The 26938-nt window shown below is 42.0% G+C and overlaps 1 protein-coding gene across 1 annotated transcript; it reads left to right on the top strand.

Annotated features, from left to right (window-relative positions):
- Positions 1-5806: 5806 nt before the first annotated feature.
- LOC147261227 (BMP/retinoic acid-inducible neural-specific protein 3-like) lies at positions 5807-25220 on the top strand. The gene is made up of 8 exons (XM_086203178.1): positions 5807-6249; positions 6411-6690; positions 12202-12404; positions 15088-15296; positions 17480-17585; positions 18049-18285; positions 22028-22250; positions 23908-25220. Exons 2-8 carry the CDS (start codon positions 6443-6445, stop codon positions 25022-25024), a joined length of 2343 nt encoding a protein of 780 aa, XP_086059304.1. The 5' UTR covers positions 5807-6249; positions 6411-6442; the 3' UTR covers positions 25025-25220.
- Positions 25221-26938: the final 1718 nt, after the last annotated feature.

Here is a 26938-nt window from a genome sequence, read left to right as displayed (position 1 = left end):
CCTGCAAATCCATTAAGGGCATATTTACATATATGGGCAATGTCATAAAAAGGCGCCCCATGGCATTCATTAGTGCTGTTATCATGAGGCCATTAAATGGATAGAAAAGCAGTTGTATATGTTGTTTCTGTTAACTTACCTTTTCCGTGCACGGATGTTTATGTCCTGTTGTGTGACAAGCTTCCAGCATTTTAGGTCAACCCTCCAAAGCTCCAGTGTGACTCAAGAATGAAAGGGCATGTACAGGGATGGAGCAAAAATAGCAGCTGGGCCACAGAAGCCAAAGCTTTGACAAAGCCACGGACATGTGTGTTCCCTGACCTGAATAACCAAGAGAGCTGCGGAGCACTCAACCAGGTTGACCCCAGACATGTTTGAAAATTGCACTATTTTTCTCTCCCGTCCATCTGCATTGGTTTATTTATTTTTTTTACTGCACAACTTACAAGAAATAGCAGAGCTGACATATTATTATCCTCAGTTGCCAATTAACTAAAAACTGTACTGTTTGCTGCTAAGTGGAAATAGGATCAAAGCTGAATGCATTTATTTCAATAAATCTAAGAGTTGAGATCATGTTTAATGTGCTGAAACGATTGCTAATGTGCGTCAGCCTACTCGCAGTCACATGAAAGCGCAAGAGCATTTTCTGTTTTGTCTCCAAACATCTTTTCTGCAATGCCTGTCTAATTACTCACACCAGAGAGTGAACCTAGTCCAATCGCTGTCTTTACTCCAGGGTTAAATGGAAGCAGCAAAGCCAAGACCTCATCATCATCCATTCCATTTTGTTCGCACTTTCACATTCACCACCTGCCAAGTTGCATCGCATTTCCATTTCACAGTGACTTTCAGAGAACAATGGGTGCCCAGTTAAAGTGTGTTCTGTTTTACACCATGTTCATCAACTACAATTCATTCTTTCACAATAAAAGGTTCTGAGGAAGTAATTACACAGTAAATCTCTTTTGTAGTCAGGGTAGCAACAGTGTGGTATCAGCTCAAATGGAAAGATGTGTGCACAACGCTTTGGGAGAAGCCAGAGCTACTGAGCAAAATTTGTCATTTTTATATCCATTCAACAGTGACGATGCCGCAAGTACCGCATGTCACCATTGCAGAAAGAGTTCTGCTTTTTGCCAAAGCCTTCATATCATGTAAGGTGCACTTCAATCTCTCTCTCTACAATCATTACTCCTGAATGTGGGGTGAAATCACAATGTCATTCCTTACTTGTGATTACTCTGGCACATTGCATGTTACAGGGCTAGAGGCATTTGTGTTCAGGCACGTCAACACCACCGCCATGTCAAATTCCTTCACATCACAGTTTATCAACCCTCTTCTGATCTGCAAAGGTTGATTCAGGGGATGCCAAGAGTGGAAAGTAAAATGTGGAGCACAGTTTTTATTTGTGCTTTATTTGACTTTTATTCAATTTATACTTCCTATCAATCAGATATAAGAAGGAAAACTTGTACTTGCTACTCCTTTCCTAGAACCTAATTACCTATTTAGAAGCTTCTGCTGGTGTAAAAGATCTTGTAAAGTTCCCACAAAGAACCTTAAGAATCTTCTTGTAGGTTTAGGGACTATTTCACAGGAAAGTATACAAGACATTCCCTGCAGGGTGAGAGGGTTCACCCTGGACAGGCCGCCAGTCCATCGCAGGGACAACACTAATAGACAGACAACCATTCGCTCTCACAGCTCCACTTACTGGCAATTTAGAGTAGCCAATCAGCCTCATCCCCTCTTGCATGTCTTTGGACTGCAAGGAGGAAGCTGGAGTACCTGGAGAGAACCCATGCAGGCACAAGGAGAACATGCAAACCACATACAGAAAGACCCTGTGCTCGAGCTGGGGTTTGAACCCAGAACCTCCTTACTGTGAGGCAACAGTGCTGACCACTGCACCACTGTGCCGCCCTGTGGATACCATGGCTGATGAAGATAAACTGTTCAATATGCACAACTGATGTAATATATCTGAGATATGACAGAAGAGATGATTTTACATCATTAAAGCGTTTAAAGTGAAATTCTTCCCCCAAACTATCCCTCACACATTGTCAGAACACCCTCATTGGTCCCTGAACTGCTGCCAAAGAATATCTCCCTATGCTTTGACAAACTCTACAACTTGACCACTTGGGAACATTCCGGGAATATAAAACAGTGGTTCATTTCCAAAGCATTTTAAAATCATTTACCCCCTGAAACATTCAACCTCCTGCTTTGAAACCCCTCTACCTACATAGATGGCGCTGGCACCTCCAGAGGCTGGTCTAGTCCAGACACCACTATCTATGTCAGACACAGTGCAGGCAGCTCTTTAGCATATTGACGGTCAAGACAATGGACCTTATTAAAGTGATCTATGGCACCAGGGAGTGGGCAGATGACACTATGTGTGCACTGTGTCAGGGTCAAGTTCAGCTTCATCTTGGTATTTAGTAGGGCCCGACCAATATGGATTTTTTTGGTGACAAGGCCTCGATATTAGGAATAAAAGATTCTGATAACCCATATATCGGTCGATTACATTTTTTTTTTTACATTTTTCATATAAAACAGACAAAATACCTGCTTTTCCATCCATCCATTTTCTTCTGCTTATCCTGATTAAGGGTCGCGGGGGGCTGGAGCCTATCCCAGCAACGTTCGGGTGAGAGGCGGGGTTCACCCTGAACAGATCGCCAGTCCATCGCAGGGCCAACATATATAGACCGAAAACCATTCCCATACCTACGGTCAATTTAGAGTATCAATCAGCCTCATCCCCTCTTGATGTCTTTGGACTGTTTGAGGAAGCTGGAGTACCAGAGAGAACCCACGTAGGCACGGGGAGAACTCCACACAGAAAGATCCTGTGCCCGAGCCAGGACTCGAACCCAGAACCTTCTTGGTGTGAGGTGGCAGCGCTGACCACTGCACCACCATTCCATCAAAATATCTGCTTTTGATGGCTTAAATATAGTTTTGAACACTTGGTAGGGCTGTTATTGGTGCGCATTACATTGGACAGTGTCAAATTAAGAGGTCAGAAAGTGTTTCTCTGGAGGTAATAGGCAGGTTTATAAACAGCATCATAAAAGTCTGGTAAAGCATGATTTGATATGCACCTCTTGGATGTCCTCTCAGCGTGTGTTCATATTTCCTTTCCTCCATGAAGTTATAACTTTGATCACACTTTTTCCTCTTCAACGCCGTAAGTTAAAAAACACAGTCTGTGCGCTCCCGAAAATAAATGCTGCCCACAATGGTTTTTGCACGGTGATGAAGCAGCATCCTAATTTGCTCTGGTCTTATCTAGTCTGGTAGCATGCAGCTGCCTGAATGAGCGCAATATTATGTTGAGGTACTGTAATGTCACCATTACATCATTCATGGTGCCCTGACTGACGAGGTTAAATAGTTTAACAAGGTAGCTAATATTTAAGCTAGGTTATCCTAACGTTCTTTAGCTTGCTAACATATCATTTTCACACTGGACTGATAATATCAGTGAAACGTGACAGACACAACAAGGCACGTCATGGGAAATGGGAAACTTATTAAGTTAGTTTTTATTTCACAAACTAGTTATTATAGACTTGCCATTGAGGCAAACCGCTTAGGTTTAAAATGCGTGCGTTTTTCGCTTTTCACATTAATTCGGTTTCATTCTGCGGCGTTGCCGTCGAGTGTGACTTGAAAGGAGTCGGAGCGCCCTCTACTGGATACATAAGGACATCATTTCTAAGAAAAACACCATATTCACGGCATTTTATTACTGAAAATTATTTGTTAAAATTTGCGTCAATCAGTCAACTTTTGGCAGATGACCGAACACGCTGTAATGGCTGTAATCGGCCAATGAAATCGGACGGCCATTTAAACTTATTCACGGATTTCTCATGGTCAGTACTTTATTACTTTTATTTTGGAAGAATTTTTTTCATGCATGGCTTCTACTTGCAATGGAGTATTTTAAACTTTTTTTTTTAAACACTTCCCTGTGGATGGTAGGGGCGCAAGTGGTCCAAATCAGCTGCATCCCTCCTGAGGCGAAGCAGGCAGGTGGGGGGTGGGGGAGGGTGTGGGGGAGGGTGTGGGGGTGGGGGTTGAGTCAAATGAGAGATGACAGAGAATTCAAATAGAGAGAGGAAGCGGAGAAGCTGAGAGAGCAGGAGAGAGAGAGAGAGAGTGAAAAGCTGTTGGTTGGGGGTGGTGGTGGTGGTGGAAGGGAAGTTTGGGATGTCAGACAAGGAAACCAGGAAAAAAGAGAGTGTGAGGAAAGTGTGGAAAGAAGAAAGAAAGAGCCTGAGTGGGGGAGGGGGGCTGGAACTTTTCAATTACAACACACGCAGACAACAAAGACCCAGATTTCAAGAGACTATAAGAGTCTGCAGCCCAGAGGGAAAAGCTCATTTAGCCTTTTTCATTTCTTCCATCTTTTCTCCACACAAATTACAAGTTGGAATATTGAATGTGTTCCTTTTATGGCACGAGCAAACATCGGCATTCCTATCATTACTGATGTCCTGACTACCCAAACCATCTATACCGAAGGAGAAACCTGTCTAGTTGATAGAAAACAAAAACAGCTCTCTGCAGTACTTCCTTTGTCAAATTTCAAAGTAGGTTATTTCAGCTGACTACTACAGTCCAGACATCTGTCAGCAGCACCACCGTAAGAAACTACGTTTTTCCGCTTTGAAGGTGTGACCCCACGTTACTGAACTGACTCTTAATTTAAGCTTGTAGAAAAGAAATTTTGAAAAACATCATCCCCTGGCATCCTGAGGGGTTCTTTCCAAATAACATTAAAGCAAAGGGGGAATCAATGGATGCAGACTATTGATTGAGCCCATCATGGATAACAGACACGCTCCTTGCAACCCAGTTAACACAGGGGGCCTTTGTCAATCAGTTTTTGAGTGTGAATGACACACATAATAACAAGGAGGCTTGAGAGAATGAAACAAAGGGCTCTCCAGGCAAACATCAAGTATAATGAAGCCATCATCAAATAACTTCTGCTCAGGAAATTAGCTTTTTTATTATTATTATTATTATTCTTGTGGACACTGCAGATCCAACAATCTAATCAGAGATTCATGTTCTGTACCTGTAGACCCCGTCACCACCTCCTCCACACTACCCTGCCTCAGTCTGAAAGCTTATGGCAGCTCACTTTTGCTCCTTGAGCTTTCACAGGTCTGGAAGATTTGTCATCTGTGTGTCAAGCAGTTGTGATGTAGCTGTGAGAAAAATCCATAGAAGCACCTGCTTAGATGTAGATCTGTCTCACTCATCGCCGTCTGGAAAAAGGCCTCCAGTAAAAGAAGTTACACTCGGTTTATTTAGGGGTCAAATACTTCTTCTTTTGGATCATTTCCAGCTAGCAGGCAGTCCACCAATGCACTTCCAAGAAGTCAGATTTCTGATAATGACCTGTAATTACTATGTTCATGCTGTCATGGGAGAGGTCATGTGGAGCATGTAGTCATACTAGCTCCAGGCTCTGAAGCTGTGACTTTAAAATTCTTTAAAAAAAAAGAGATAATTAGCCTCCTATCAAGATCCTTTAATGCATTTAATGTGCTAAGTTCGTTTACAAAGAGGAACATGCCGTGAGAGCAAATAATGAGTATGAATTATGTAATGATGGAAGCAACCCTGCTGTCTTGAAAACTTGAATTTACTCAGACTCCTTATATTAGCTCGTCTCTCTCTCTCTCTCTCTCTCTCTCTCTCTCTCCTTCAATCTCTCTTTTTCTCTCGTAGTCTCTCACTCACTTGAAAAATGAGGTGAAGAAAAGCTCTCTGTGTTGAAGCAGCCGTTCGTTTAGCTCCCACAGCACCGGCGGGAGGACGCAGCAGCTGCAGCAGGAGGGAGTTCTCAACGTCACTCAAATATTTAGGAAGAACAGGAGCTGTGAGGAGTTCGCAGTGTAACAAGAGCTTGAGGATGAAGGCATTTGTGCACCTCATCTCCGGAAATCTTATCCTGCACGAACTTCTACGGGTCCGCTGCTGCAACTTCTCAACGCGCGGTGGAGCGATGCGCGGATTCATGGAAGATCGTCTCCCGAAATAAAAGTTGAGCGAGAGCGGAAATAGAGTTGATGGAGAGGACTCATCACGAATTAATGATTCCTGACGGATCGCTGAGCAGGAGCGCTTTTAATCACTGGTCTTGCAAGATCAGAAGAGTTCACTTATTTTTGAAAGTGCATCGTTTGGCCCCAGTTGCAAAATCAGGTGAGTAGCTTTTTTTCAGTGTAATTTGATGTTTATCTGTATGACTGTTTAGTACATTGGAGTGCAAAATGTACATCAACGTTTGGACCTGCACGGATCAGAGAGACGCGATGCCCCTTTTTAATGAGCGCAACTGTCTGACTGGTCTGTCTTCTTCCCAGTCCGGAGAGAATGAGGTGTCGCTGGGTGAAGCATGAGCTGTCAGAGAATCAGTCATAAGCGGCTGTCTCTGCGATGGACGAGGGCGGCTCTCAGCCTCTGGCTCTGCTGCTGGACCTCCAGGGTCGCTGGGGCCGCTGCTGCCGCCGGACAAGGCGACGGCACCCCCGGCTCGCTGGCTTGGCTGCTCTCGGATAAAGGACCCTTCCATCAGTCCCTGGAGTTCACGGAGGCTGCAGAGAGGTACCAGCAGGGCTTCAGCACCAGATACAAAATTTACAGGTGAGGCAGGTGTGCGCGCGTGCGTGTGTGAACTGTGACTTGGGAGGATGTTACTGCACTGTATTACATATTTATCAGCGATGTGATTTTTTCATTTCAACCAACATGCCTGGATAATTTCACTGATGAACATTTTGAGCCGGAGTGGAATTAATCAGTGAAAGCAGCTGCTGGAGTGTTTGGAGGGAAAACCCAGACATACTCTAAGGATTGCCCCTGATCACATCCAGATGAATGAGAGGTGTAAACATGTCTCCTGCCGAGAACTGATCAGTCATATGACTCAGTGTGGGTTTATTTAAGAAGCGTGCTCTTTCAAGCTTTCTTTCTTTCATGGTCCCTGCAGCATGAGTTGTTTAATCCCTTGACACTGTTGCATCCTTACGGTGTTGCTGAGCTGCACTTTGCTGCTGCTGTAATATACATCGAGGCATCCCCAAGCTCCTCTCAGGAATCTTATTCTATCTCAGAGTGACAGTTCCATTGAATTCCCCTGTCTCGATTCGAGGTGCTTTCTACTCCAAACCTGTCCCATAATTACTGAACATCACCGAAGGTGACAGAACAGTGGACAGCTTGGACTGTTGAGAGAGACTTGACCATCTGCACTGGCAGGCTGACATCACACCACTCAGAGGTTTTTCAGCCTTGATTCTGCTGCTTGTAACCTACCAGCTCTTTTTAACACAAATAATGTTTTTTAAGGATCAGGGATTTAAGGTGTAAGGTTAACATTATAAAATAGTGTCTGCTGTAACAAAATAAGTGAACCAGTTCTTACTTCCCCTGTTTGATTTGCAATCATTCCATACCGTTAAAAAGTGGAAACATGTCATTCAGTCGACATTTGGCCCACATTGCTGTTTCACCTCTCAAAAACAACATTTACTGTACCAACAAGTACATTTGCAGGAGTCAGTCATGCAGCCGCATCATGTCTCCCTAAATTTGCTCGTTTCAGAGTCCTTAATGATTTGTTTTGAGTACTATCAATTCACTACGTGAAATAATTTATCATGTTGAAATACCTGGTTGGGTACTTTCCTTCAGCGAGTATCCCTTTATATGTGTGTGTGTGCTCATGAAATAGCTGAGGGCTAAATCCTGGGCAGGATCTAGGGTGCCCATCTGTCCAGCATAGATGGACACTCGCCTGTCCCCTCGTTATGGTGATTGGCTGTAATGACACCTTCCACACCGTCCCAGTCCCCCAATTATTCTTCTGCTGATCGTTTGTCTCGTGGCAGTGATTTGATTGCTTCCCATAAGGAGAGGGAGGTACAGCAAGCAGCCGGCGGTGCTGCGGGAGAGGGCGACATGAACTGATTTCCCAGCTGGTTTGTGAAGAAGTTCACAGAGGGTTTGTTTTTTTTTATGTCCAAAGGGCATGAAATAACTCACGGTGGTGGCTGATGATGTGAGACTTTGTTTGGGTTTGGCATTTGTTTGGCTGTTGTGGGGCATTGTACATCATAAGAAATTCTGTTTCATTCACGCAGTAATTTAAATTGTTATTTTGGTGACAAGCTTGTTGTGACAATGGTAAGCCCCACGACACTGGCTTCCTCCCAGGCTCTGTACAATCAGACACCAGCAGAGCTTCCAAGGGCTTCCTGGAACAAACTTGACAAACTGTCTGAGACCACCCAGTGAGAATATTTTCGTGTATACCTTGTTGTTATTATTATCCAGGGAATTTTAAGTCTTTATATGCTGGTGACAGAGGTGAGAAAGGTTACAAGCAGGAGAGTAAGGGGTTGCTTTGCACCTTTGTTGAATGAACCTAAACCTCTCACCTATTGGGTCACCTTTTCTTTCTTTTTTTCACCAGTAGGATTTTTGTTTACAATGGTTTAGCCTGCTTTAAAAATACTATGCAAGTGTTTTGTGGTAATGTTTTATTACAAATGTTTTATCATATTACTATTAGAGCACTATGACAACAATCCCATCCATCCATCCATCCATTTTCTTCCACTTATTCCTATGAAGGGTCACCGGGGGGGGGGGGGGGGGGGGGCTGGAGCCTATCCCAGCAGCTACGGGAGAGAGGTGGGGAAAATTCTGGACACGTCGCCAGTCCATCGCAGGGCCAACACATAGACACAGACGACCATTCCCACTGTGTTTTGGCATTGACAAGCTCATACTCTTAATGAGCTTAGTCGTCTGTTAGCGTGATGTCCATACAAACCTTCCTATATTTTCCTTACATCTGCATCCATGTTTCCAAAAAATGGGAATCTGCACAGTTTTCAGGGGTACACCACAAAGAATCTGCCATAGCCTTTCAAAATCCTCCAACCATTGTTTTTTGTTTTTCCAACCAGCATGGTTGAATCTAACAACTCATACCTGAACTGGGCACCTGACCATTAACCAATCAGAGACAGGGTAGTTGTGGTGTTGGGCCCTTATTATGTCCAGTTCCCTCTGGATCATAAAAATATGGGGCCTTTTAGCACCAAGTATGTTGCCATACTTGTTCAAATGTGGATAAATGGCTGAAACAACTTCACCCCAGGCTGCACGGTGGTGCAGTGGTCAGCACTGTCCCCTCACAGCAAGAAGGTTCCGGCTTCGAGTCCCGGCTTGGGCATGGGATCTTTCTGTGTGGAGTCTCCATGTTCTCCCTGTTCCTGTGTGGGTTCTCTCTGGTACTCCAGCTTCCTCCCACAGTCCAAAGACATCAAGAGGGGACGAGGCTGATTGACACTCTAAATTGACCGTAGGTGTGACTGTGAGTGTGAATGGTTGTCTGTCTCTATGTGTTGGCCCTGTGATGGACGGGTGACCTGTCCAGGGTGAACCCCGCCTCTCGCCCGTAGCTGCTGGGATAGGCTCCACCCCCCGCGACCCTTAACATGAATAAGCAGAACACAACGAATGGATGGATAGAACTTCACCTCACTCCCATGGGAGCAGCAGAAACTGTCGGTAGACACATTACATCACCTTAAGACAATCTTGACTGTTGAAACCATCTGCTCTGACTTCTAGTGCTGTGTATGACAGAGGTAACAGTCACATTAGCAGTGCTAGCTTAGCTACCTGTGGCAGTAGTACAGCGAGTACCATCATTGACAGTCCAAATAATTCATGAGTAGTCAGTCATATTGTGCCTGAGCTGATCTGCATCATGTCAGATTATTTATTTATTTTTTTACAAATATTGAAAAATGTAACATCATATGAGAGATTTGTCTGTGAAAGTAGAGGGGGTACACAGGAGGCTGCATATTTCAGTGGGTTCAGCTCTTTAAAAAATGGTTCACCGTTGACTTACAGTTATAAAATAATGTACATTTGAAACCATGTCAGCAACAGAAGTGTACTGAAATAACAAAAGAAGGAACAGACTTGTTAAGATCAACTCTTTATCCTCAGCGTGCGACATACAGGCAGGTGAAAACAGAAAAACAATTCAATGTGAACCAGATCCACTGGTGTTTTCCTTGGTGCGAAACATGCAATCGTATTCGGTAGTAAACAGGAATTTTCACAGTGATCCACTGACAGGGATATGTTGTGGCTCACATCAGTCCACCTCGTCAGAAGTGGTTTTATTACTCTGACACCAATACAGACGGCCTGCTTTGGTACATTTGCCAATTGGAGTCTTCGTTTAACAAATTCTGTATGTGTGATTAAGTTGCTTTTTTTTATCTCTCAGTGAACAAATCTTGATGTATTGATCTTCTGATGGTAGCTCCTCCTGGATTGCGCTATGTTGTCGCAGAGCTCCTTGCAATGCCCCATTAGAAAGTTTCATTTGAGCCATGATTTGATGCTGATAAAACCTCTCTTTGTTTGGAATAACAATTTGACTCCTGACACTTTCACTTAGTTCTGATTATTCCCTATCACAATGCTACGTAGTAATCAATGTTCCTCTGGAAACTCAGGGCACAGTCCTGCTTTTATAGAGTGCAAACAACGGCTGCATGCTGATTGTGTTCAACAACCTTTGATGAGTAGATGAATTCCACCTGAATGTTTTTTGAACTCTGAGAGGGATTTCACTTTGGGATTGGACATTTTGTACTAACGAGAACACAAATTTGCTTACATTTGAATGGGGCTTGTTTTTTTTTTGTTGTTGGTTTTTTTACATGTTGTGTTACATCATAATGGCAGGGAAACGCAACAAAAGAAGATAGATGGAGACAGATATGAGACCTCCTGCAGTAAAATAGAGTTTGAATAATGCCTCTAAGATGTTTGTTCTATCATTGCTATGATACAGTCAGGACACTTGTAAGAATAGTTTGCATTTCAAGCCTTTATTTACTTCCCCTCCTGGCGTATAATTGGGCTGTATGTTATTGTCTTTTTATAATTGCTGACAAATGCAGTCGGCCCTTCTGTGCTCGAGCAGGCAGCTTGAACCCGGAACCTTCTTGCTGTGAGGCAACAGTTCTAACCACTGCACTTTCGTGCCGCCTGAGCAGTCAAACCCTACGATCAAATCATTCAGCCTGCCTAAAATCCCTGACAAGGTAGGGTAATGGCTGTCTACCCCCTCTCTGAAACTGAAGAAATGTAATGATTCAGCACAGGGGACAGCTGTTGGCCGGAAGAGTTGTGTTTTGGGGGTTGTCGATCATCTTATTCTCTTTTAGGCTATATCTTTGGAACAACTTGAGGGAATTTGTTCAAATTTGGCACAGATATCCACTGGCGCTGAAGGATGAAGGGAAGATATTTTAGGTCAAATGTCAAAGTCTGTCTGACACACACACATAGTGGAAGTGTACATGTGCCAGAGGCAATGCGGCATTTAATTAAGTTTGTTTTTGCATGTATGGTCTTGCACTGCAGTCCTTTGTACAATTAACTGACAACTTGACTAAAAACTTGAGATAACCATTGCTGAACTATACTGAAATGGATATTTTATATGTTTATGAAAATGACTGAACTCAGCCATAAGAAGTTATTACGTTTCAGAAAATTGAAGGGAATTTAAATAAATTCTCCAAGATTTACAGATATGATGTCCATGTCCTTGGTGGTTATGATTATTGTTACTGATCTGTCAACACTAGTTAGCGTGCAGAGAAGTCAAGTCACACAGGTGGAAGTGATGGACAAATAGTATGATCAGCTTGCATACTACTGAAATCACTAACTGGCCTGTATTGTTAATTATAAACAGTGGTGGGAGAACTGTAGCTTATATAACACAACTGTTATAACTAAAACTTTGTGTTAAATCACGGTCATCAACTCACATTTAAAATGTGACAAAGTGTTTCATATAGCAAATCCATCAGAGCCTTGGAGGAACTGCTGACTTTAAATATATGTTATGCATGGCTGAGAGGAAAAGGTGAAAATCTGTGTCACAGTATATATAACTAGAAACATTCACCTAAACATTTGCTTTCAGTCCAGCTTGTCAAACAGCAGCCTTGTACCTTATTACTGTAAACACCATTAAAGGCCGCAGCCAAGTGAAGTGTGTGTGTGTGTGTGCATGTGCGTGTGCGTGTGTGTGTGTGTTTCCAGGGAGTTTGGTCGATGGAAGGTCAACAGCCTGGCTGTGGAGAAACGAGACAGTTTCGGTGGCAGTGGTGGCCTGACTCTGCCCCTCGACCCCGACTTTATGCACACCATCCGCCTGCTAGGGAGGCGGCCAACCCTCCAGACGATAACAGAGAGTCTAATCAAGAAATATGGCACCCATCTCCTCCTCTCTGCCACTCTAGGAGGTACGGTCGAGAGCGCAGCGCTTCAAAGCAAGCTTGTTTCGCACACACGCAAATGATGTGTTTTCGGCACATGGGGCACCGATTTTACCGTCTGCTGCTCTCTAAACAACAAAGCATATAATCATTTTTCTGGATGAGTGTTCTTGGCTCACACAAACATCTAATCTTTCTGGTTTAGTGTACAAAAAAATTGAAGAAGGCATTGACAGAAATATAAAAAATAAACCACACATCCCTCAACAAAGCTTCATCACTGTTGCACAACTCTATAATTTAGATGATTGACTTGTCTTCTTTTATTTAATTAGCCATCATAAATGATATTTTATTAGCGTACATGAAATTATACACAAATATACACACTTGAAGGAACTACTCAATTTTAATTGAACACCTTATGGTGCTCCATGTAAGGAGTTATTATCAAGATGCTTGCTTCAATTTGATCTTATTCCTACGAATATAACAGCTGGACAGAAACCCACTGTTAACGTTTCTTTGCCTGTGAAGATCTGTGTGTATATGTGGACTGGAGAAAAAAAAAATGCATCTTTTAAATCTCATCATTTCACACCAAAGTTCAAAAATCTCCGGCAGAAGTTCATCAGACAAAAGACGGATAGATGCCACTGTCTCCTGGAGGAGTGAGAGACTTCACACAATAATACATGATAATTTTGAGTGCAGCACACAACAATCTATTTAAGATGTATTTATGACAGGCTGCATCACCCCTACAAAAAGAATCTGTGATATTTGAACATAATGTTTATTCCTATATTTATTAATATTTTGCAACACAAAGTTGGCGTGATGCTGAGTGTTGGGGAGGCATGTATCAATAAAATAGCTTGATGTTTATATGTGGGAAGCTGTCTTATGTTTTAGGTTTGCTAAGAATCCCAGCACAGACATTTAAAAGAAAGAGGAAAATGATTTTGTTATTCTATTTTTTTCAATGTACAGAATGAATCTGAAATGTGGAATAAATGGAGGTACCGTTGTGAGAAAAAAATAAACCCGTGGTCAATAGAAGGACAAGCGTCGTGTGCAGTCTTCTTAAATGTATACCATCAGTGACGGATAAATCTTTTTCTAGATATTTTGAATTTGTTCTTGAAATGGTATTTTGTTTTCTCAACATTTCAAATTAATTCTCACCATATACAGCAAAATTAATCTTCCTCCTATTTTTTTTAATCCCTAGCCCTTTATATCTTCTATAAAAAAAAAACCTCAAACCCCTCTTGTCCTTTGGAATTCTGCCTTTTGACTGAAATCTTCCGATTCTGGCTGTACTTCCTAACCCAGCAGCCTTTTCGGATTTATCTTTGAATCATCATGAGTCCCACAAGCCCTTATCATAAGAAGACCGGTGGAATTTTTTTGATGTAGTGCTGTGCCACCTCCAATCAGGTTCAGCAAATATGCCAGTGATTTAATACAAAAAATGCATTATTACTTTGCAGTTGAAATTTATCTCTGATTTACTCCGAACATGAAGCACAATTCCAATCAGGTCGTCTTGTTTTTTTCACCCACACATTCAGTATAATGTAAAACATATAATAGAAAATGTTGATTTATTCAGATGCCCCCATGAGCTTGTTTTGTGTAGGAATGGTTAAGATCAGTGTATGTGGGAATGAGGTACAGTTCGGAAAAATTATGTGAAGTCCTTGTTATTCAAAATTCACACACTTTAGTTGCCTCATGGATGTCGAGCACTCTGCAGTTTAGAGAGAGTAACATCTAGAAAAAAAATTAGGGGCTTATGAAGAAAGAAAAGCACTTCGGCAATTTGAGTGTTGCTTGCATTTTTATTTAAATATTTACAAAGAAAGAATCGGTATATGAGCCCCAGTGCTGCCAGCACGTCATATCTGCTATTGTGCTATTATACCCAGATAGCTTTGTGCTAATGACTGGGTGTACTGCATATTTGCCTCTCTTCCTTTGCCCCCTCCCCCATTTTTATTTTTCACCTCTCCCCTTTGATTTGCCGTGATGTTACTTCCTGTGAATTGTCCAATCACAATCCTTTGATAGTGTGTAAAAGAAGCTGCATCCCAATTTATTACTGTCCAGATGAAAGCTCAGAGTTTCCATTATACTTTTCGTGTACATTTCAATCATACAAATCTTGAGAATTTGTATAACGTCATTACATTGTTTTTTTTGTTTCAACTCTGGGAGAGTGGGGTATTGTTTTCACTTGTGTCTGATGATTTGTCTGTCACACAGCAGGCTAATACATGAACTACCTATTGGGCATCATGAAACTTGGTGGAGGGGGTGGAGCATGGGCCCTGGAAAACACTCCATTAAAGTTTGCATCAGCAGTATTTAATCTTGTAAAAAAGAGCTTTTGATTCCTTCTCGGCTGTTCTACTTCTATTGCAGTATGTCTGAATGTAGCTACTGAAAGGATGAGTTCTGTTTGGTAATAACAATAATAATTAAGGGAACTTAATCAATGATATTGAGCTCTCTGTTGCTGAGGAGTTTAATAGATGCAGAGACCTTGTCTGTGCCTTTTCCTTCAATCATCCAAACCATCGTCTGCAGCTTTTAATCAGCACTGCACTCTTCTGTTGAAACTGAAAAGACACTAATGAAAGGTGATTAGTACTGCTCTGTCAGAGTTAATGAAGCTCTTGTTCACTCTCTATAATGTTACTAGGGGAGGAGGCTTTGACCATATTTGTAGACAAAAGGAAGCTCGGCCAGGAGTCATCAGCCTTGGGGGTCGAGGGTAGCCGCAGGAACTACAACATGACCGGGCCAATAACCTTGGAGGTCCTCCACCAGCTAGCAGCTTCCTACTTCACCGACAGAGAGAGCACCCTACGCAAGCTGCACCACCTCCAGATAGCGTCTACTGCTATACGGGTATGAGGAAGGCCCAGTGTGTGGTTTAAAGATTGTCATTTATGAAAAACAAATTTAGTCCTCACGGCAGCACGTGTGGTTAGCACTGTTGAATTTGGCATTTGATGTATGTTCTCCAGGTTCTTCCCACAGACCAAAAGCCTGCCGGTAAGGTACACTGGAGCCCTTACCTGTAGGTCTGAGTTTGAATGGTGGTTGCCAAATATCTGATGTCTCAAACTGGCCCCTAAGAGAACACATGGATTCAACTGGACAATGCATTTGTGTGTTTATGAAGAGATATTTTTGTCCCCATTAGTTTCAAGCTAAACATAGGTGGCTGGCTCTTTCTGCGTTCTCATTCAGAAGTGATGCAGGGGAGAAAAAATGTTTTGTGAGTACAAGACATCTATTCGTGAGTACTTGAAGTGAAAAAAGACTGCTGGGATGAAGTAGTGTAACATTTTGATCACAAATTAGACATTTGTGACCTGTAAAACACAAGAAAATGCGTGAGCAGCTTCAGGTGTCCACAGATCCACACAATGTCCTCTCAGAGACCTAGGAGAGGACAGATTATACAAAGACAGAGAGACATGGAGATGTAGAAGCAGAGGGAAGAGACATGTGGAAACTGAAACAAGACAAGAGGCTTGAGAAATGTAGGCATTATGAGGCGCTTTACAGTTTTATTTTTGTTGGCAGGATAGACAGACGATAATTTCCTACCATCAAAGGTATACTTTAGGCTACACCACGACTGAGACCAACCCACTTAAATGATTACTGTAACAAATAGATAAGGCCTATTTAGTAAAGAGTATAATGTGCTGACAAAAAACCCCGAGGACCTCAAAATCAACGTGTACACCACTGGTTTGCACATCAAGGAAAGTTGCAGTAGTAGTTCAACTTGCAGTTAACGAACATTCCCAACTCTTTTAATACCAGCTTAGGGAATTTATTTCAACAACCTATTTAATCAGGTAGGATTAAGAACAGATGCTTATTTGAAATTAGGCCTTAAGTAAGGAAGTTAACTGTCATGACTGCGGGGATGTCAGCAAATCTGGTTCTCTCTCCAGCATATGGGTTATTATGGCAGGAAACTTTTTTTATCGGATGTTAGCAGACTTTGTTAACTTGCAACATTTTACTTTGCTAAAGTACTTACTGTATTACAGACAAATGGATGACGTTTTTCAAGCAGTTAGAAAGCTTAGAAGAGGAGAGTCAAGAGAGCAGCAGTTGTGTGTTGTCACTATAAAACACCAATCATCCATTTTAACATCTGAAGTAGCTATTAGAGTGAACACATAAATCACCCCGAGGGAAAAACCTAGATGCTAAAGCGAGTAGCTGCTGATGAAGACAAGTGCCCTCCCAGACGAACTGAGAATGTGTTCTTATGATTATGCATCAGCTTGATGGATTGTAGATATCATTCCATTAGTTTCCAGCCAGACTGACTTCCGTTTATTTCTAACTTGTGTGGACTTCGAGCAGATTGGAGCTTTGAGCAAGTGAGAGAAAGGGAAATGAATTCTACATTTCAGGAGGGATGTAAAGCAGCCAATGTAACTGTAATTTTCATTCATTAAAAGCACATATTTAGTGAGAAATCATCAGATTTCGTATATAAAATTATGCTAATGTCATTTTGTGTTTTGCAATTATAACCGCAAGATGAATTGCTGTTTGAAATGAAACAGAAAGTGAATCACTTAATGTTTTGCAGTTGGAGGGAATTGATCTCAGATGAGAATTCATTATTCTTTCGAAGGAGTAGAGACATCCCTATTGAAGACAGTTGCAATATGACTTCACAGTGATTCACTTCATTCAAAGTTCATTTCTGGTTTAAAAAGGATTTTGTGCTTTTTGTGATTTGCGCTTGTTTGACTGGTAAAGGTCAAATTAAAACCATCCATCCATCCATTCATTTTCTATACCGCTTATGGGTGGGTGTGGGGGGCTGGAGCCTATGCCAGCGGACATTGGGTGAGAGGCGGGGTTCACACTGGAGGGGGTTGTCAGTCCGTCGCAGGGCCATCAGGAGCAATTAGGGGATCAGAGTCTTGCCCAAAGATATAGTACTTGATATATGGTCACTGGGGGAAGTGAGGATCGAACTAGTGACCCTTTGGTTTTGATTAAATACTGTCACGATCCAAATGATGATTATTTTCTCAATTTTTTTCTAGGTCACTGAAACCAGAACTGGGCCCCTAGGATGCAGCAACTATGACAATCTGGACACAGTCAGCTCGGTGCTGGTTCACAGTCCAGAGAACAAGGTTCAGCTACGAGGTAAAATAATGCTCGTGAAATTACTCGTCCTTTTCTCTGCCTCATATACTTGCGTCTCTTTTGGGCTAATCTTTATGAGAGGAACCTTTTTTTTGGCACTCAGCTGCCTTAAATGCAAGCGTCATTTTTAAATCCCAAATGTATGAATTCATTTTTAAACTTAACATCTGTACGTTATAACAACTGGGGATCAGACAGGAGGCATTTTTTGGAGCCTGTTGTCAGCAGCACAACTGGTGCTGTAGTGAGTATTTCTGGCAGCAGGATGGTGTATGTGAGATGGACTCAAAATAAACTGTTTATTCTAATGAAGGAACATGTCATCCGATGCAATTGTGTGGCTCCATGAATTGTTTAGATACATTTTTGACTGCAACACAGGTTCAGTACAGCCTCATCATTTCAGTATTCACAAGACATTATTCTTATACTTACACTACTCCCTGTCTTTCATCCTCTGCAGGGCTACATATTGTCCTCCCTGCCTACTTGCAGAGCCGCTTCATTCAGGCTACTCTCAACTACATCGGCTGTAAATCTGAAGGCCAGTTCTTGTGCCAGAACAGTGAATGCTGGTGTGAGTGCAGTGTGGACTTCCCACAGTGTAACTGTCCTCACTCTGACCTGGACACTCTGGAAAACAGCCTGCTGCGCATTAGAGAAGCCTGGAGGCTGACCAACCAGGAGTTTGAGGGATCCAGTGAGTCATTTATTGTGACCAAAATGGGTCCAAAATGAATTGAAAATGTCAGCTTTAATGATGCAATGCAAAATCCACAGGTGAAAAAAAATCCAGTTTGGGATATGTGGAGGTTATTGTCCAGGCAGTGTCGGAAATTAGCGAGGGCCATGGGCCATTTGGCCCCTAGTTTCGCTAAGAATGCTCTCAAAACCACATACCGGGGGCCAAAATTGCTTTTTGCCAACAGCTCATTATTCCCCAGGTGTGATTAACAAGGTTTTGCTGATTATGTGAACACAAGGGTGTGTGCCCCCGCCTCTCACACACAGACAACACTCCTCTCTACGTATTCTGCCTGAAGCTGCAGTGCTGTGGTAGATCATAGACCGCTGTTTGGTTCAGCCAGTTAAACCACCCACACAACAAAGGGATCTAGTTACAGTTCCTCCACCAGATCCTCCCAAAACCCCCGCAAACATGTCAACAAAGTGATGAGCCCTGCCTGCAACAACTTTGAACTGTAAACTCGACTGACCCGCAGCCACGTAGCGTTATCCTAATTTGCAATGGTCTTATCTAGGAGCGCCCTCTACTGCATACACAAGGACATCCATCCATCCATCAATTTTCTACCGCTTATCCTGTTAAGGGTCATGGGGGGGGGGGGGGGGGTAGAGCCTATCCAAGAAGCCTTCGGGCATGAGGTGGGGTTCACCCTGGACAGGTCACCAGTCCATCACAGGGCCAACACATAGAGACAGACAACCATTCACACTCACAGTCACACCTACAGTCAATTTAGAGTATCAATCAGCCTCGTCCCCTCTTGATGTCTTTGGACTGTGGGAGGAAGCTGGAGTACCAGAGAGAACCCACACAGGAACAGGGAGAACATGGAGACTCACACAGAAAGATCCTGTGCCCGAGCCTGGACTCGAACCCGAAACCTTCTTGCTGTGAGGCAACAGTGCTGACCACTGCACCACCATACCACCCAAAAGGACATCATTTCTAAGAAAAACACCACATGAACACCGTTTTATTACTGAAAATTATGTGTCAATCGGTCAACTCTGCCCCATTACCGATGACTCTGTAATGGCTATAATTGGCTGATAAACTCAGCTGGCCTATTAATCGGTCGGGCCCAATAAATGACCAAGCACAAACTACTTTTTCTACGGCCCCCAATCATTTTAAAAGTGCCCCCATTTTTTCGGACCGTGGGGGCCATAATTGGACCACACATTTGATCCAGTTGGTTTTTGTTTCACTTTGAAAAATATACTTATACATACATCCTGTTATCATCACTTCCTGTACATGGGATGCTTCTTCGTACACTTGACGTTGATTGATGTGTTGTCAGTTTGGGTTTTAATGGAGAAAAAAAACCTTTTTTTTTTGTTTTTTAAATTTAAATACTTCTTCTGAGCGGCAGAACAAGTTACATCTGGGCCCAGGAGCAGAATGCATGACCGAACCCTGTATGGGTTGTGCAGTGTATGAATAGAGTCCCTTGCATGGTGGTCAAGCCAGGTCAGACAAGCACTGTAGACATTGATGGTAAATAACCCACTGAACCTAGTTTGCCTGAACATTACATAGTTTATAACAAACACATTAAAATTGCCACTTGCTTAAATACAGGTATAATAAGCTTTAATGGCTACATTTTTGTCACTCAAATTCAAAGCATTTGAAGCATCATTGTAAAATACTTAAGAGTGGCATTGCAACAGTCATGGTGCTCACATGAGGACACACACACACACACACGCACACACACATACACATATATACATACATATTTAGGGGCTGGTTGTGGACCCCTCTGAGCCAAAGGCCAAGCTTCTCCTCTCTCGTGCGCTACTGATTCTCATTGTTGTTAAATAAGTAGCTGTAGCTTGGCTCAGTTTCCTGTCATTGAACAGCTGTCCAAAGGAAGACTTTTACATTGCAAAAAACACCAAGACTTAGATTGATCCAGACCAATCTTGATAGTTCATGCACTTTTCACACATGCTGTTACAGAATTCATGCTAAAGAAATTAAGGGTGAAAATTCCCTTAAACTAATAATCGGGTAATGTGTGTCTGCCCATCTGTTGAAAACTGCCAATCAAACACTGAATCAAACAATCTGTCACTCTGTCTTATTTTTTGCAGCTCTCTACTGCATAGGGGAGCAAGTTGATCAGTTTTCTCCACATAGTGGCTGAGAATCACAAAACAAATATTTTAGTGATACATTTATTTCATTGTAAAATCATTAACATTGTGATGACCTTACCCTAGCAGAAAGAATATGGCTGAACGTCTTTTCCACGGTGGTAAACATTGCTGCTGTATATATATATATATATATATATATATATATATATATATATATATATATATATACTGGTGTATTTTTACATTGAGACCTCCTCCAGCAGTTTTCCAGCTCCACACACTGTGCAAATTGGCCTCTTCAGAAAAAATGAACCTCTAGTCAAACAAAGCATAGCCAACATCCAAGGATCTAATAATATATCGTTTGTATTCATTTTGAGACATAGTTATAATTACTGTAAACACAAAGTTGCTGAGAAAATTAGTGGCCTAAACTGACATTTACACCGACGTTTACAGACACATTTGCAGCAAACTTGATAAATCATTTGGTGGCATGAACGAGAGGGAAGATGTTGCTTTTTGAGGAGACAAAGCTAAGGTTATACATCTTTATTAGAAGAGTGTCATGTTAGGATACAGTGGTTATTTTAAGAAAGGCAACATAAATTAGCATGCTTTTGATGCACAGACCCCTGTGGTTTTGACTCAGAGTCAGTCTGGTTTCTGTCTATATTTTTGTATTTAAATTAAGCTTGTCTAAACTTTTAAAGAATATATAGATAGCTTGATAGAGAGCGCACTGCAGTGATGTGTGCACATAATTTGTTCTACTGAGAGATGAAAAGCAGATTTGTCAGAGTGAAATAAGTTTTCTCCTGTATCAAAAGTTGTCAAACAACTTTTCAGAAACATGTCACCTTTTTATGCTTCATACTGTATCAACCTGTCTGACTTTCACATTGTTAAAAGTAGACAGAAATAAATTATAACAGTTCATTATCTGACACTCTGATTACATCAGTAATCCCCCAAAAATATTTTGAAAATGTTATCATTTTGAATTAAAACATCATTTCTTGGGTTATTGTCTTGAGCTGTTTAACTAATTAACAATTAACAATCCTGTAGTGAGGAAAAAATCAGGTGAAAGACAAGAGGTCTGGCATGCATGTCATATTGAATGTGTGAAAACATTTTAGAAACATATGAAATAGGTGGAACACATGATAACACATCAGATAAAACACCAGTTCCAAAATATTTGATACACTGAGATTAGTCCAAAGGCTGGCAAACAATGCACAAGGGGTTAATGCAAAAGCAATGCATGATACAGGAGAGTCAAATACAGAGGTAAACAAAGCGGCATTCTCTCACTCATTCTGTCAAAGTAAGACACTTTGAATAACCTGCCACCTATGTGATGTATGTATTATTATTATTTATTCATAATCTATATAATTCGTTCATTATTACTGAACTTTTGTGTTAGCATTGTGGTTAAAAACTTTCCAGAAGTGTGGACATGTGAATACACTTGGAAAACGTAATTTTTGCCAAGAGCATAGCCACAGGCTACAATAAGTTACTTGGCTAAAAGCCACAGGCAGAGTTTAAATCTTAATGTTCTTCTTTCCAACCAGATGAGTTCCAAAGCTTTGTTGGAAAACTGCCAACCCATTATGCTGTTAACACATCTGTGGTAGAACTCTTGTGGAGGATGGATGCCAGCCTACTCCAGCGCTACAGGCAGCTGGAGGCCAGCAGCAACCAGCTTTTCACCAAAGCTCGCCGCACTGCTAACAAGCTCTTCCGTCTCAGCAAGAGGTGCCAAAAAGAGCCCAAAATAGTCCTGCAGAGGCCAAGGTAAGAAGCAAGACAGGAACAGGAGGGAGGAATATTTTTACAGCAGCCTCCAAACCCAAGGTGCTCCCCAAAATATTATAATTATGAAAATGATATATGCACCAGGCGCTGGAAGAAAAGAAGCGAAGCAAGATAGTTCTTATTAACACGCACTTGAGGAAAGGTAGTTGTGAGGTGAGAAGTGTGTACTGGATCAAAACTGCTTCTCTGCGAGAAGACAAATGGGATCATGTAGGGGCATAAGTTTGGTCTCCACATTGGTAACAACTACACACAATCCTGGAAACATGCTGAGAGGGACCGAAAAACTGTTCTTCTGCAATAACAAGTATTCATGTAGAAGTAAAAATACACATCTAAAGAAGTACTTAATAAGTTTGCCTGTATTTTTTCTTGATGACTTGACAAGTCAACATCTCCAAAATACACAACTTGTCAAATCTTTTCAGTGTAATCTTAAAATAAGTACACCAGGAAGACATTTTGCTAACATCCTTCATTTGCTGTCTGCTATTTTTTATGATTTGGATAATAAATCAGCAAGTCATGCATATCATCATCACCACATCAAGTCTATATAAAAAGAGGAAGGAAGTCAGATTAGACGGATGGAAAAGAAAGTGTTTTAGCTGTGGTCACGTCCACATGAAATGAAAGTATTTTGGGCTGCTTTTTTTTTTTAAATTAACTTGAAAAATTTCACAGAAAGATTAATGGGGACAGTTCTTTCCATCTAAACCTATCACTTTGGGAAGACATGTCCCACTGCTGACCTGCAGCTGCACCATGTTGAATCTTGACTCTTAAATGAACAGTTTATCTAGATTCCAACCAGGAGTATCAGCTGCTGTCTACATTAATAGAAGACTTTGCTTATATGCATGCTGGTATTTTTCTTTACTTTATAGCAGCTGTTTCACTCCCACCTGAACGCTCTGTTTCAGCAACCTATCAGGCATCACTGTGGTCATAACTTCAGTCAGATTTATGCCTCTCTCATGAACAGTCCCTGTTGATAGCTATTTCTGGAAGGGAAATTAACTAAATGACACAATCCATCAGCTTTCACGTCAAATGCAGGCACTGCCTCTCCCTCTACAATCCAATTATACTTCTTTATTGCACCCTTTTAGCTTGTAAAAGAATGAATCAGATTTACTTGTTACATCTGTTTTTTATTTTCTGATGTCCCTGTGAAACATTTATTTTCTTTATGTCTTCAATGAAATTGCTCATTTGTCTTCATATTCACATTGTAAATGTAATTTAATAGAATATTTATTACAATGTATCAATAAAGTATTGTCAACTTGTACAATATAGAGCTCGGAGGCATTATGAGTAGGTTGTTTGTGTGTGTGTGTGTGTGTGTGTGTGTGCGCGTGCGCGCGTGTGTGTTTGTGTGCATGTGTGTAATCACCACTGATCTGCACCTCAGAAGGAGATTCTAATGGATAAAATATTCATTTTGATCTGGTTTTGCTTCTCAGCTGAGTTTCAGTTTCTCTAAAATGGTTGAAATCAAAACAGGATAAATCTCCTCTGTACAGCATTTCTTTTGTTGCATTATGCAACAGTTATGCATGAAGTATGACGTAATAGTCAATAAAGTAATTTAGTATCTACGAATGTCTTAACACAACTGTTTCTCTCATAGGTCTCTGCAGTTCTGGTTGACCTACACACTCTCCATTTTGTACTGCACCCAGAACAACCAGGCCGGAGTCTACAGCGACCAAAGTCGCAGCTGCTCCTGCTCTTACAATCATCCACCTTGCCAGGGTGTCATTCCCTGCATAGTGGGTGAGGGCCCCCACTGTGCCTCTTGCTCCTCAGAGAACCGCACACGATGCTCCAGCTGCAACCCTGGCTTCACCCTGACCCAGGGAGCCTGCCGACATGCAGTGCCCGACCCCACAGACCCCTATCTGGGCTTGGAGAGCGACCGAGACTTGCAAGACACAGAGCTGCGCTTTTTGCTTCGGCGGCGCGACCCACGCATCTCTCTGAGTGCAGTGTTTGTGAGCAATGACGTGCAAATTAACACTTGGTTCGATCCATCCTGGAGGAAAAGAATGCTACTAACCCTTAAGAGCAACCGGGTAAAATCAAACAGAGTTCACATGCTCCTTGGACTTGCTGTGCAGTTTTGCCTCACCAAGAACAGCACGGTGGAGCCAGTGTTCTCTCTTTTTGTGAATCCCTTCGGGGGCAGCCATTCAGAGAGCTGGACGATGCCAATCGGTCAACATGGATATCCTGACTGGGAGCGGACCAAGCTGGATATCCCCTTGGACTGCTATAACTGGACGTTGGCTCTCGGAAACAGATGGAAGAGCTTTTTTGAGACAGTTCATTTCTACCTGAGGAGCCGTATCAAGGAGGGGAGCAAGAACATGACAGTGAACTATGAGCCTCTGGAGGCTACAGACTCATCTAACAGCATTGGCTACATGAAAGTGAATAGCATGCAGCTACTTGGATACAGTGTGCACTTTGACCCTGAGGCGATCCAGGACCTGATTCTACAGATAGACTACCCGTACACTCAGGGATCACAGGACTCAGCTCTACTGCAGTTAGTGGAGCTGCGCTACAGGGTTAACCGCCTCTCACCTCCAGGGGCTCCACACGTGGATCTGTTCGCTTGTCTGCTCCGTCACAGACTTAAACTGTCCAGTGCAGATGTGACCAGGATACTCGCTGCCCTACAAGCGTTCAGTGCCAGACAGCCAAATTACACAGAGTACGAGGCAAATAAACTGTGTAGCTAATGTCTACCATTTGATGTTTTGTATTTTCTTGCCACACACAGGCTTGTATCCTTTGTCGTCTGGATCCATTAGTGTCAAGTGAGTTGTACATTGTTCAAGGCTTTGTTGTACATACACGATGTGCAATTAAAACTGATGCTTGTAGTTCTATGGTTCATGGTCCTTGAAACTTGGTTTTAGATCAAAACATCAAAACAAAACAAAATTTAAAAAGTAATTATTTTAAAACTGAAATCCTGAGCTAATCTCCTTCATAAAGACAATGTGGGTTTGTTGAGCATCTTTACAGCAGTAAGAAAACAAATACATGAATCTCTGTTAACTTTGGCAGAAAATTGTGTAATCACTTCGTAGCCAAAGCTGCTTGATGGCTTATTTAACTCTGGCATGTTCCATGTTTTACACAACATTCCGCCATTCATCAAGATATCATAACTAAGGCTGTCCCACAACTTTATGTTTATCTCACTGGAGAGCTGTAGGAGAGTGTGCTGTGTTGTTTTTGTCCATCTGGAGTCTCAGAACACAAGGTCCCCATTCTCCATTTAGGTAAAAGCCTTGGCACAGATTACTAAGTATATGGTGTGTGTGTGTATGTGTGTGTGTGTGGGGGGTTGAGCGCAGCCCTGCTCTGTTCCTCAGCTATCCCTTTCCGCCATTCACACTTACTGTGATAGATGAGCTGGGTAGGCATTGAGACATGCCCAGCATCAAACAGCAGTAAGCTACGTATCAGTGACAAGGATACCACTCTTGCCTGGACCACAGGGAGTTGGACCCACACAAGAGTGACTTTGACCAAAAGGAAATTCAGCTTTAATCCCCTGAAGGCTGTCAACAGTGGAGCCGCAGGCAAGCAGTATGGCACCGCTTTGATTAGAGTAGCTTCTATAGAGCTGCTAGCAAAGACAAAGCTTCATCAAGATTCACCAGACATGTTTCTCCGGAGATTAAAGCCAGATACAATTTGCTCTGATGGTATGAATGTGAAGAGGTTGTTGATGCAGTTAAGTTTGTGACATGAGGTGTTGAACATACCATAACCAGCTTGCTGTCATTGTACAACAATATGCAGCAAAGTAGAGGACTCCAGCACTGACTAAGTCTTGCACAAGCAGCCAGTTTTAATTGTCATGCAAACAGAAAAAGCTGAAAGTCTCTGTTAACTGAGAGCTGGATATGGAGTCAACAAACAAGTTGGAAGGCGAGTAAAAGCGAGTTTTACAAAAATGAAACACAGCAAGGCAGTTTGGCATACATACTATTTGAGTGAGTCTACAATGCTACTGTTCAGTGCTGTTGTGAACATGCATTGTCAAGTAGGAACCAGAAGTTTTACTGCTTGGTTTTCGCTGCAGCTCAAGTATTTGTGGATAACTGAACGTTCAGCTGGATGGAGACAGCTACTCGGTGATCTGCTTGAGTGTTCCCGAGATTACAAAATTTACTATTTAAACAACACCTCTAAGACAATTTTAAAAAATACGAATTAAAACGTGCCTGTAGATGTAAAAATATTTAGTTTTACCACTCACACTAAGGGAAGAGTAGTGCCAAGATGATGGGAAGAATTCTTGCTGGGAAAGAGCATTGACCATGGAACCATTGTCCTTAACACACACACACACACACACACACACACACACACACACACGGCAAACAAAAGAACAAAAAAAGGAAAAAGGCCAATTTATGAAGGGAGTGCAGCAATTGCCAACCTCTTTAAGGGAGGGAGAATCATGTCAAGTTGAGAGATTCTTTTACCCAAAACCCTCCACTGCCCAGATGTTCATGCTCTCAACCACTTACGGCACTTCTTCAAAGACAAAGAACATATATGATACAAGGCAATAAAATAAAATTCAAATATATATATATATATATTTGAATCCCGGCTCAGGCACAGGACCTTTC

The sequence above is a fragment of the Aulostomus chinensis genome, chromosome 5, assembly GCF_037954235.1.
Source record: "Aulostomus chinensis isolate RoL2024-O1b breed Wild chromosome 5, RoL_Achi_v1.0, whole genome shotgun sequence".
NCBI lineage: Eukaryota > Metazoa > Chordata > Actinopteri > Syngnathiformes > Aulostomidae > Aulostomus > Aulostomus chinensis.
Note: the sequence above shows the minus strand (reverse complement) of the source record. Positions and strands in the feature narration are given on the sequence as shown.